The sequence below is a fragment of the Pseudorca crassidens genome, chromosome 20, assembly GCF_039906515.1.
Source record: "Pseudorca crassidens isolate mPseCra1 chromosome 20, mPseCra1.hap1, whole genome shotgun sequence".
Lineage (NCBI taxonomy): Eukaryota > Metazoa > Chordata > Mammalia > Artiodactyla > Delphinidae > Pseudorca > Pseudorca crassidens.
This window is the reverse complement of record NC_090315.1, coordinates 9,548,316-9,560,749: the sequence shown is the minus strand read 5'-3', so window position 1 is coordinate 9,560,749 and position 12,434 is coordinate 9,548,316. Positions and strand designations below refer to the sequence as shown.

The 12,434-nt window shown below is 49.5% G+C and overlaps 2 protein-coding genes across 2 annotated transcripts in view; one reads left to right on the top strand and one right to left on the bottom strand.

Moving 5' to 3' along the window:
• LOC137215489 (tetrapeptide repeat homeobox protein 2-like) overlaps nucleotides 1-9,963 on the bottom strand; it is a 26,270-nt gene extending 16,307 nt beyond the window's left edge. Inside the window, exons 1-2 of the mRNA XM_067720775.1 lie at nucleotides 9,937-9,963; nucleotides 3,171-3,267 (exon numbers count right to left, since the gene is read on the bottom strand). Coding sequence (XP_067576876.1) covers nucleotides 3,171-3,267; nucleotides 9,937-9,963 — 124 coding nt within the window. The remainder of the gene's footprint in view (nucleotides 1-3,170; nucleotides 3,268-9,936) is intronic.
• Nucleotides 9,962-12,434, top strand: CRX (cone-rod homeobox). Its single transcript, XM_067719597.1, has 3 exons — nucleotides 9,962-10,061; nucleotides 10,797-10,948; nucleotides 11,787-12,434. Exons 1-3 carry the CDS (start codon nucleotides 9,962-9,964, stop codon nucleotides 12,432-12,434), a joined length of 900 nt encoding a protein of 299 aa, XP_067575698.1.

Below are 12,434 nucleotides of genomic sequence, written 5' to 3'. Positions count from 1 at the left end.
GAATATAGACAATATTTCGTAATAACTGTAAATGGAAAGTAACCTTTAAAAATTGTATAAAAAAATAAAGATGAGTTTGAGAAGAATTGACATCTTAATACTCAGTCTTCCAATCCATGAACATGATACAGTCATCACTCCATATCCACGAGGGATTGGTTCAAAGTCCCCCACAGATACATCCAAGGATGCTTAAGTTTCTTATATAAAATGGTGCGGTATTTGCATGTCCCCTATGCACGTCCTCCTGTGTGCTTTACATCGTCTCTTGCTTACTTATAATACCTACACAGAGTAAACGCTTTGTAAATGGTTGTAAATACAGTGTAAAGACTATGTAAATAGTTGCTGGCACGTGGCAAATTCAAGTTTCTGGAACTTTCTGGAAAAAAAATTTTTTTCCCAAGTATTTTTGATCCTCGGTTGTGAGTCTGCGGATACGGAACTTGTGGATACGGAGGGCCGCCCGTATATGTCGCTATTGACGAGTTTACTTTCTCCCGGCAGTGTTTTGTAGTTTTCAGCTGAACAATTAGCTGCAAGAAGAGATGACAGGATTTATGGGAAGATTGGTCGGGGGTGGGGGTGGGGAAGCTGGGGGTGGGGAGGGAGGTGAGGAAAAAAGGGAGAAGGCAAGGCTGATTGCCAAGGTTTCTTCCTGAGTTGCTCACTGGGTGTAGATGAGAAAAGAAAGAGCTATTTGCCTCAGGGGAGGAGTAGCCTGGATTTACACTCAGTTTAGTTGACCCCAGGGCCACGTGCATGACCTGAAACCCAGCTCTCTACACCCTCCCAGCCTGGTGGGACTCTGGGTAGGGAAATTCGGGGGAGGTGATTAAGAGAAGCTGACACCTTTTCCCCGGGGGCTTTTGAGGACCTGTTCTTTCTTCCTCTCCCTGACATCCAGCTTTCCTTCCCTTCTCTGGTGGGCCAGGAGGGTCTGTTACAGGACTGGATCCTCCCATCAGTAGCCTTTTGGCCCGCCAGTGAGGGTCAGGCAACCCCTCCCTCTCTCCCTGTCACCCCTGGCTCTTCAAGCTAATGAGACCGGCCCTGATTCCCCAGCCAGGCTACTGGCCTTAATCTCTCCTAGCAGGGGGTTGGGAGGGGGTGAAGGAAGAAAGGGCCCCTTATGGTGAGACACAATGACCCAGCCACAAGGCGGGATTACGGAGACCTCATGCACGTAGGTAGATGTTGGGGTAGATGGAGATGGAGAACAGACCCATTTGGGTCCAGGAGCTCAGGGAGATATTAACATCCAGACAGAGAAGGACAGAGAGAAGAAAATTCAGAGGGAGGCAGAAACAAGGATAGTCAGAAGTACAGAACAAGAGAGGTACCAAGATAGGGAGAAAGAAACGAGGGGGGAAGCTAGAGAGAAAGAAAGCAAGAATCAGAGGAAGAGGCAGGGAAAGGGAGAGAGAGTAACAAGAACAGAGATTCGAGCTTAAGAGGTTGGATAAAGGAGAGAGGTACTGGTGCAAGGCGTAGGGGAGACTGGTGTCACAGGGTGACAAGGACAGAGGCCAAGACCAAAACAAGGACAGGGCTGCACAGAGAGTGGACGAGAGACGGACAACAAGAGGGACCAAGACAGAAAGACAGGTAAACCAATAAAGACAGGGACAGAGAGACCCAGAGTTGGAGAATGAGACAGGGGTACACAGGCAGATGGGCAGCAGTGGCACAACCTGAGGGTCAAAGCAAAGAGAAACTGAGGCACGGAAACCCCAAATGAAGACCAAAGGCGTGGAGGGAGGGAGGGACAGATAGGGATAGAGATGAAGATGATACAAGTAGAGAGAGAGAGAGGAGAACCCAGGGGAGAAGAGGAGATGGGAGAAGTTGATATCAAAGAGTGATAGAAACTGAGGAAAGAAAGAGGAAAAAGGGAAACTGAGGCAGAAAGGAAAACAATGGGACAGTGCAGAGATGACTCAGCGGGCAGACAGACTGTTGGGGAGAGAAAGGGTGACCCAGGAGAGAGACAGAAGAAAGCCCCGCGACCCTCGTTTCCTGAATGATCTCTCAGGAGCAGCCAACATCGCTCTCCTTCCTCTTTGGTGGGAAAATAGCCGAAGCTGGAGGGACACCAATTAGACTTCAGGAAGAACTTCCCTGAGGAATGGGGACTCCTGATCACAGGCGGGACCTGGGGCCGCCCTTCCCCATCAGCCCTAATTGCCAAGATGTCATGGAGGTGGGGAGGCGAGGAGGGGATTAGGCAGACGGGTGCCCCTCCCCCTCCCCACCAATGTCACCTCCTGGCGCCCAGTTGAGTCCCCACCCGGGCCAGGATTACCCTCTGAGATCCAGGCCACGGCAAATGACATCACTCCCAGCCAGGGCTTAAAATCTCCCCATGTGAGGGGACCCATTTCCTTCAGCTTCTGCTGTCTGACTACTCCATCCCAGGCCACCAGGAGAGCTTCATCCCTACTTTCTGAAGGTGAGTGCCTGCAGGGACAGCGGAGGAGGCGGAGGAAGGCGGAGCGAGGGAGGGGGCAGGAGGGGGCAGAGGTGGGCACATTTTATTCGTGGCTGTGTTTTTAGCGTCTGGCCCAGGGATGGAGAAGGAGTGTGTGATGTTTCTGGATAATCCTACATGGATCAGAGGGTCCGTCCTGATGTTTGGAGAAACGGTGCAGGCTGTGACTGCAGTGGGGCAGGCGGGGTGTGTGTGTGTGTGTGTGTGTGTGTGTGTGTGTGTGTGTGCGCGGACGGACAGGGGAAGCTGGCCCATGGCATGGGGGTTCCAGAAGCTTCAGGGGCATCTTGTTGGGGAGGCGACACGAACAAGCCCTCCAGCTTCCAGGGCTGGGGGGCTTTTCACAGCTTGAGGGCAACTCCCTGGCACGTCTCCCTGTTGTATTTTCTTTAAAACTTCCCGCAGCCTGAAACTCTCTCTTCATGTGTGTGTTTATCTACTCATTGCCCATCTACCCCACTGAACCTTGATTTCCTCCCGGTGCCTGGTATGTGGGATGCCTACATATTTGGTGAACAGATGGATGGATGAATGACAGAAATAGAATTGAAGAGACACAAGCACACACAGAGTCAAGGTTTTGTGGCTGCAGCAGGAGGGAAGAAGGGGAGACTATGAGACTGCCCGAGGGAGCTGGGAATGCACTGATTGGGGGATAAAGTGGGGGTGAATTGCTTACCTGGGGACCTCATTTTCCCCAGAGGCTCTGGCTTTTCCCATGTCCGATCTTGAGTGATGAGCACGACACCCAGCTCCTTGTCTCCAGCCAACGGGGGCTGCAGAGACCGGACAAGGCTGGGGGCGGAGTCTTGCTGCGCTGATGTGCAGCCACGTGGGTCTGTGTGAGGTCACTCTGAGCCTCAGTTTCCTCATCTGCAAAGTGGGGACAATGACAGGTTGCCACGGTGATCTAGTCAGATGACTCACGGGAAGCCCATGTCACAGGCCTGGGCTGCAGTGACAGAGGAGGGGGCTGCCTTCATCCTGCTTTGGGGGACCCCAAGTAGATTTGGGGAGTCAAGGGCAGGGCTCTGGGGCCCAGATATCTGGTTTCTATTCCTGGCTGTGCCACTCACCCCCGTGTGTCCTCGAGAATTGACAGAACCTCTCTCAGCTTCAGTTTCCTCATCTGAGAAATGGACATCTGAGCTCCGTGGGCCTTTGGTGAGCCTCCTAAGAGGTCACGTAGCTTGGTGGTCAAGAGGGTGCAGGCTGGGGGGGCAGGTGCTGGCTCAGCTGTGGCTCTGCTGCTGACCCGTGTGATGGGATCAGGGACTCTGCTTCTCTGAGCCTCAGTTTCCTCCTCTGTGGAGTGGAGATGACAATAGGATGTACCTCGTGGGAAGTTCTCACTGTTGTTCCCCGAGATCTTATGTCCAAGGTGCCGTGTCTGAGCAGTTGGGGATTCCAGCTGGAGGTCCTTATGGTTGGAGGATCTCCTGCCTGACCTTGGGCAGGGACCTTCCTCCCCTCAAGGTTTCGTTTCACCAACTGTAGATTATCTCCAGGACCACCCACAAAGTGGATGTGAGCCTTCAGGCCTCACCTGTCAGAGCACCTGCTCAGGTGAGATCCTGGACCCAGCGGCTGCTGAACCCCAGGAGCCCAAGCACCAGCGTAGGGCCCCACTCGTTGGTTCCCAGGGCAGGGGTGGTGATTTCCCTGGCTCCACCATCTGGGATTAGGAAACATCATTGCCTTGAAATTCACCCGGCAGGATGAAAAAGGGTTGCTGTCCGGCTCACCGTAAATTGTCAATGAGAGACAGACATTGTAGTTGCTGTCTGTGCTCCTGGACATTGACACACAAAGTTGTTCAGAGGAGAGAAGCTCTGGAAACCTCATCCTGTTGCCTAACCCAGAGAAAGGCTTTGGGGGGCATCCGATATAATTTTTGTTGTTATCATTCTTTGCCAACGTCGTTTCCACCAAGCGCTTCCTTTTTCTTTAATATATAAATTTATTGATTTTTTATTTTTGACTGCGTTGGGTCTTTGTTGCTGCATGAGGGCTGTCTCTAGTTGCGGCGAGTGGGAGCTACTCTTCGTTGTGGTGCGCGGGCTTCTCATTGCGGTGGCTTCTCTTGTGGAGCATAGGCTCTAGGTGCGCGGGCTACAGTAGTTGTGGCGCACGGGCTCAGTAGTTGTGGCTCACGGGCTCTAGAACGCAGGCTCAGTAGTTGTGGCGCGTGGGCTTAGTTGCTCCGCGGCATGTGGGATCTTCCCGGACCAGGGCTCGAACCAGTGTCCCCTGCGTTGGCAGGTGGATTCTTAACCACTGTGGGAGGTCCCGCCCTTCCTTATTTGATGATCTGAGGAGTGGGCAAACCCTCAGTCTTGGAGGTCATTATCATTATCAGCTGCTTGATTTTGGTCCAGCACCCACCTCCCCCCGAAGCTCAGATCTTCTGCCTGTACGGTGGGATCAACCCAGTGAGAGAGATCTACGCTTTCCTGGAAGGCCAACCCCTTAGCCGGGTAACTCCATGTAGATTCTGTGGTAAAGACAGATTCAGTGGAAGTGGAGGCTCTTGTTCCAAGCCCTGCAAATTGTCCCTAGAGGGCAAATTCACCAGCCTCCCTGTTTCCACTCTCTCCGGAGGCTCCGGTGAAAGATCATCGCTCCTTGGAGAAGAGGAAGAGGACAGAGGGGACTCAGACTGGGGGCTGGGAGAGCAGGGCCTCCAGGAGATCCCCAGGGTTGGACTCCTGGGTCCCCACTCACAGCCTGTGAGTGACCCTGGGCAGGTCATAGCACTTGAGACTGAAGATGTTCTTACCTGTAAAATGTGAACATATTAGTAATACAGTCTCTCCCTCCCAAGGTTAGGCTGAGGACTCAATGCCATCCTGCCCTGGGAAGTATTGTATTAGTTATCTGTGGCTGTGTAACAAGTTAGCCCCAAACTTAGCAGCTTAAAACAATAAATATTTATGATGTTGTATAGTTTCTGAGGTCACAGGAATCCAGGAATGGTGTTGCTGGACGATTCTAGCTCATGGTGTCTCGTGCTGTTGTAGTCAGATGTTATTCGGGGCTGCATGCAGTCATTTGAAGACTCCGCTGAGGCTGGAGAATCAGCTTCTCTGGGGGTTCATCCCCATGGCTGTTGGCAGGAGGCCTCAGTTCTTGCCACACAGACCTCTCCATAGATAGGACTGCTCAAGCATCCTCAGCATGGCAGCTCGATTTCCCAGAGAGAGAGGGCCAGCCTCAGAAGTCACACTGTCATTTCCACAATATCCTGTTGGTTGCACACGTAGCCCTGCTCCGTGGAAGGAGACAACTTTAGGGTGTAAATACCAGCCACTACCTAGGACACCACTTGATTCTCAGGATTTATGTGGTGGTTTTTACTTTTATGGTTATTATCAGCACTGAGCATCCCCGTGACTTTCCTATCAGGTCCTACATAATCTTAGTCCACTTTCTGCCCTGGTCACTCTGCTCCAGTAACACTGGACACCGTGATTCTCCTCCATAAGATAAAACGATTCCAGCCTCCAGAACTTTGCACCTGCTGTTCCCTCTGCCTGGAGACCTCTACCCTGAGGTCCTCCCACGTCTGATGCGGAGTCCTGCAGCTCCAAAGTCACCTTCTTAGAGAGACGTCTTCCCCTCATCATTCACCTAAATTAGATGCCTCACCCTCACCCCAAACCCTGTCCCTCTCCTTTTACCGCATTTAATTTTTCTCGGAGTTCTTGAAATTTTCGGAAAGCATTTTTTTTCTTTTCTTTTTTTTTTATCCGAAAGCATTTTGATTCTCTAAAAAAAAATCTCTTTCCGTGTCCACTGTTGGTTTCCCTGACCAGGAACTCGAAGTTCAATCTCATGAGAACAGAGATGCTCTGTGTCTTATTTCTTGCTGTATCCCTAGTGCCTAGAACTCTCAAAAATATTTACTGAATGGACAGCAGAACTTCAACTTATGATAAATAGAACTCTGCCTACCAAGGGAGGGTTGAGAAGGACAGGGCAGTGAGAGAAGGAAGGGGTGGGAGCTCAAATAAATGTCATCCATTTTTTAAGCATTTATTTATTTTTCAGATATTTATTGGGGGGCACTGGGGACACCGCAGGGAGTGAAACATTCCTAGTCTCTGTTCTCAGGTAGCTGACAGCATTGGGGGAGACGGGTAAACTCATAAATATGGCATATTTAACAGGTGTGATTCCTGAAGAACAGGAGAAAGAAAGTGTGTGTGTGTGTTTGTGTGTGTGTGTGTGTTTGTGTGTGTGTGTCTGTGTGTGTGTGTTTGTGTGTGTCTGTGTGTGTGTCTGTGTGTGTGTGTGTGTGTGTGTGTGTGTGTGTGTGTGTGTGTGTGTGTCTGTAATCCCGTCTAGGGTATGGGCTGGCTTTCCTGGGAAGTTATGTTTGAGTTGTGACCTGGAGGAGGAGAAGGGGTTAGTTAGCTGGTGAGAGGGGTCTTTGGACTGGCGGTAGAGGAGGCATTCCTGGCCTGGGACAGCTTATTGGAAGTTTCCGGAGAGGCCGAGAGGTCTCCTGAGGCCATTTAACTAGGGCGATAGGGAGCCCTGGAAAGGTTCTTTCTCTCCCTTCTATTTATTTATTTTTTTTTAAAGGAGAACTTTTAATATTTATTTACTTATTATTTATTTCTTTTGGCTGTGCCGGGTCCTAGCTGTGGCACGCGGGATCTTTTAGTTGCGGCATGCGGACTTCTTAGTTGCGGCATGCATATGCCATCTAGTTCCCCGACCAGGGATGGAACCCGGGCCCCTTGCATTGGGAGCACGGAGTCTACCCGCTGGACCACCAGGGAAGTCTCTCTCTCTCTTTTAAATAGATGGTATTCTTGGTTTTGTTGTTGAAAAGGTAACATACTCACTCATGGTTAAAAAGTAATCCAAACTGTAAAAACAAGGTATGGATATGACACAACTCCCCAGAGGCAGCCACTTTTACTACATATTGTGTCCTTCCTGGGAATTTTCTATGCAGATACAGATATACATTTATATAAATATATTTTATATGTATATATTTCTGCCTTGTTTTTAAAAATCACAAATGGTAGCATGCTATACACACTTTTTTTCCTTTGAAATATATATATATATTCAAAGGATATATTCCTTTGAATATAATATATATTGTATATATAATTTGGTAATATATGATATCTAATACACACACACACATACCTATTGCCAAAGTGTAATAAAAAATTAAAAGTCTGACTCTTAGGCACATGTAATAAGTGCAGGTCAAAGATTTATTTAAATCCTGAACGAGGGAACTGGCTGTTTCAAAGGAGAATTCAAAGAACAGAGGTTAATACCATTATTCAGGAAAGGCATGCCAAAAAAAGTTGGTCACTTTAGCTATGAAGTTAGTTCAAGTCCTACAGGGCAGCAAAACTAACCTCTGAGGTTATCTTTTCTACCAGAGACAAATGATTGACAACCAAACTTCTGGAAGTTACCATTTACCTTGTCAGTGTCTGGATCCTAATCGATAGTGGACAATCCATTGAACAAAGGTACAGTCCCCTAGAAAAGGAAATAATGCTTGGGTTGGTCTGCTAGATGAGGCTCCAGGACAACCAGGAAGTGACATGCTGTCATCCTTTTGTCTCATTGCCAAGTTTAAGATAATCTTTCTTAACTATATACTAGAGGTCTTTTCAAATCCATTCATAGAGGACAACCTTATACCTTTTAAATGACTTCACAGTATTCTCTTGCATGGATGTGACATAACCTTAACATAACGTACCTGATTGACATAATTTACTTACTATGTCCCCTTTGGTGGTCATATAGGCTGCTTCCACATTTTGGCAATTATAAACACACTGCATGAAAAGTCCTAGCTTGGGTGGAGAGGAATAAATTAGGAGTTTGGGATTAACAGATATACACTACTCTATATAAAAGAGATAAACAACAAGGACCTACTGTATAGCACAGGGAACTATATTCAGTATCTTGTAATAAACTATAATGGAAAAGAATATGAAAAATAATATATATATGTAGAACTGAATCACTTTGCTGTACACCAGAAACTAACACAACATCGTAAATGAACTATACTCCAATAAAAGAAAAATCCTAGCATAAAGTCTATGCAAACATCTGCTTGCAAATAATAATAACTGACCACAGTTTTGTAGCATTTACTACATGTCAGGTGTTATTTTAAGTATTTGATGCACATTAATTCATTTGACCCTCACATCAACCTAAAGATCTAAGTTCTATTTTCATTTCCATTTTCTTTTTTTATAAATTTATTTATTTTGTGGCTGTGTTGGGTCGTCGTCATGGCATGTGGGCTTTTCATTGCGGTGGCTTCTCTTGTTGCAGAACATGGGCTCTAGGTGCGCAGGCTTCAGTAGTTGTGGCACGTGGGCTCAGTAGTTGTGGCTCACGGGCTCTAGAGTGCAGGCTCAGTATTTGTGGCGCACGGGCTTAGTTGTTTAGCGGCATGCGGGGTCTTCTTGGACCAGGGCTTGAACCTGTGTCCCCTGCAGTGGCAGGTGGATTCTTAGCCACTGTGCCACCAGGGAAGTCCCTCATTCCCATTTTCTGATGAGGTGACCGAGGCACATTGAAGGCAAGTTCCTGGCACCAAGGAAAGATGGCATTTTTCTTTGATAAATGTTTCCAATTCGTTCCATCCACATTGCCACCGCCCTGACATGGGAAACCTGTTTCTCCACTCTGAGGGCAGCCTTGGAGTTACCAAGCCTCTTTGTTTTTTTTTAAATGATATTTTATTTATTTATTTTTGGCTGCTCTGGGTCTTCGTTACTGCGCACAGGCTTTCTCTAGTTACGGCGAGCGGGGGCTACTCTTCGTTGTGGTGTGCGGGCTTCTCATTGCGGTGGCTTCTCTTGTTGCAGAGCACAGGCTCTAGGCGCGCGGGTACCAAGCCTCTTTGATCTTTGCCAAGCTGATGGGTCAAAAACGGTTGTGGAGGATCATCGCTTACTGTCGTTTGACTGTGACTCTCCCTTGGGGTGACCATCTATCCCGATTTATCTGGGACTCTTCCAGATTTGGCACTGAAATTCCACATCCCTAGAAACCCTTCCATCCCTGGCAGACAGGGACAACTGGTCATCCTACTTACCCTGATTCTGCGTGAGGCTGAACATCTTTTTTGTGGTTCTAGAAGAAAAAGGATCTCAGACAAGGGAGTGGCAGGAAGATTTTTTAAAGGATAGAGTAGGAATAAGAGCTTCCATTTACATGCCCATTACAGCTTTCGCTCTCTGCTTTACAGAGCCTCACTGAAGCTTTGATGACCTTAAGCAGAGGGCTGTTTTATAGGTGGGGAAACTGAGGCACAGAGAGGGGGATACGTTGCCCAAGGTCACGCACCTAAGAAGAGACTGAGGCAGGATATGAACCACGCGGTGATGAACTGGGGAGTGCTTGAGTACCCACCCTTCTCTTGCAGGCCCACTGACCTGGGCCCCAGCATCCTCGAGGATCATGATGGCGTATATGAACCCGGGGCCCCACTATTCCGTCAACGCCTTGGCCCTGAGCGGCCCTAGCGTGGATCTAATGCACCAAGCTGTGTCTTACCCGAGTGAGTACGGTCCTTCTCCCCGCCACCCCCAGCTGGCCCCCATCTCCTGGGGACCTCTGGGGTCCCTTGCCCTCAGGAGGAGGATGGGCACTTCCAGGGGTGACGTGAGGGCCGTACACCAGCCAAATGTGTTCACCTGTAAATGCCAAACACCCCTCCACATCTCTTAGGGATGCAGGTAACCATAGGGACCGTCATAGAAATAGAGGATAGTCGTTCCCTCTGGGGTGAAGGAGGGAAGCGATCTGGAAGGGGGACCTAGAGGAATCCCCACCTGTTAGCAGTGCTTTATTTCTCAAAGAAGGAAGCACTCTGTTTTTGGTGGCGTTATTCTTTAGGTGTTTTTTAAAAACTTTATTAAGTTGACTGTTATGGACCTGCCACTTTTATAGGCTGTGTATCCAAGATGTCATGTTTCAACTGCATGTCTTAGTGCAGAAGAAATTTTAGAAAGGGGATGAAAGTCAAACTCATATACCTCCTTACATGGCTAAAGCCAGTTCTCCTCAGGGAGAAGCATGAGCCCCCCAATGACAGACAAAGGGGGACCCCATTTTCCAGGGGGACAGAGTGAGGTCTAGAAGTTCAGGGAATCGGCACCCCCTTAGTTTGGGCAGTTGAACACTCAGAAGGAGCTTCTCAGCATCCCATGTACGCTCAGGACCTCACATCAGCAGATGAAGAGAATGGCGTCTCAGGTCACCTGAAGGTCCCATTTTCCTGTCCCTACACCAGGCGCCCCGAGAAAGCAGCGGCGGGAACGGACCACCTTCACACGAAGCCAGTTGGAGGAGCTGGAGGCCCTGTTTGCTAAGACTCAGTACCCGGACGTGTATGCCCGTGAGGAGGTGGCTCTGAAGATCAATCTGCCTGAGTCCAGGGTTCAGGTGGGGTGTTCTGGTCTCTGGATTCCTCTGGTCCTTCCTGGGACCCAGAGTGAAGGGAAGAGGGAGAGGTCGCAAAGTCACAGCCAAAGTCATAAAGTGTCCTAGTAATCCCTCGCCTCTATTATTTCGCTGGCGTCTTCTCTTACACTCCTACCCCTTCTCACTCTACTCCAGCAACACTGGCCCCTGGTCCTTCCTCTAGCATGCCCACCAAGCACACTCCTGCCTCAGGACCTTTGCACTCTCTGTTCCCTCTACCTGGAAGGTATATTCCCCATCACCCTCTTCAAGTCTTTATCAACCAATCAAGTCACCTTGCTAGTCAATGAGACCTACACCCCCTTTGGCATTTGAAGCCGCAACCTTCCCCTGCCACCCCACCCTGCTGCCCGCCCTTATCCTGATCAACTGGTTCTTTCATAGTATTTATCACTTTCTAAATACTATGTGATTTGCTGACTTCCTGTTTATTTTTAACCTGTCTCTCTCAACTAGAATGTCAGCTTCACTTGTGTGTCCCCAGAGTAGTAGAAGATGGTTAATCCATGCTTATTAACCAGTTGGATGGATGGACGGATGGATGGATGGATGGATGGGTAAACGTGTATGTGTGCGTTTGTATGATTGTATGGGTGTACGATGTATGTATGAATGTATATATGCTTGTTTGTATGACAGTATGTGTACATCTGTGCATAGGATTGGACAGATGAAAGTATGTATGTATGTATATTGTATGTATATACACACAACTGTATGTCATCATTCCTGGGCACCATGAAGGCTCCCCCGGGCCTCCTTCCCGCTCACCCACCCCGACCTCCCCTCTCACCCCCAGGTCTGGTTCAAGAACCGCAGGGCTAAGTGTCGACAGCAGCGGCAGCAGCAGAAACAGCAACAGCAGCCCCCAGGGGCACCAGCCAAGGCTCGTCCTGCCAAGAGGAAGGCAGGCACCTCTCCAAGATCGTCCACGGATGTCTGTCCAGACCCGCTGGGCATCTCAGATTCCTACAGCCCCCCTCTACCCGGGCCCTCAGGCTCCCCCACCGCGGCGGTGGCCACGGTGTCCATTTGGAGTCCGGCCTCAGAGTCCCCGTTGCCCGAGGCACAGCGGGCTGGGCTAGTGGCCTCGGGCCCTTCTCTGACGTCGGCGCCCTACGCCATGACCTACGCCCCCGCCTCTGCTTTCTGCTCCTCCCCCTCGGCGTATGGGTCGCCGAGCTCCTATTTCAGCGGCCTGGATCCCTACCTTTCTCCCATGGTGCCCCAGTTGGGGGGCCCGGCTCTCAGCCCCCTTTCTGGCCCCTCCATGGGGCCCTCACTGACCCAGTCCCCCACCTCCCTGTCAGGCCAGAGCTATGGTACCTACAGCCCTGTGGACAGCTTAGAATTCAAGGACCCCACAGGCACCTGGAAATTCACCTACAACCCCATGGACCCCCTGGACTACAAGGATCAGAGTGCCTGGAAGTTTCAGATCTTGTAG

What these genes read in the sequence shown, in the direction of transcription:
- CRX (XM_067719597.1), top strand. Translation starts at nt 9,962, where the DNA reads ATGATGGCGTATATGAACCCGGGGCCCCACTATTCCGTCAACGCCTTG. An exon ending in CCAAGCTGTGTCTTACCCGA is followed by an intron (nt 10,062 to 10,796) that starts GTGAGTACGGTC and finishes TCCCTACACCAG; the next exon opens with GCGCCCCGAGAAAGCAGCGG. An exon ending in TGCCTGAGTCCAGGGTTCAG is followed by an intron (nt 10,949 to 11,786) that starts GTGGGGTGTTCT and finishes TCTCACCCCCAG; the next exon opens with GTCTGGTTCAAGAACCGCAG.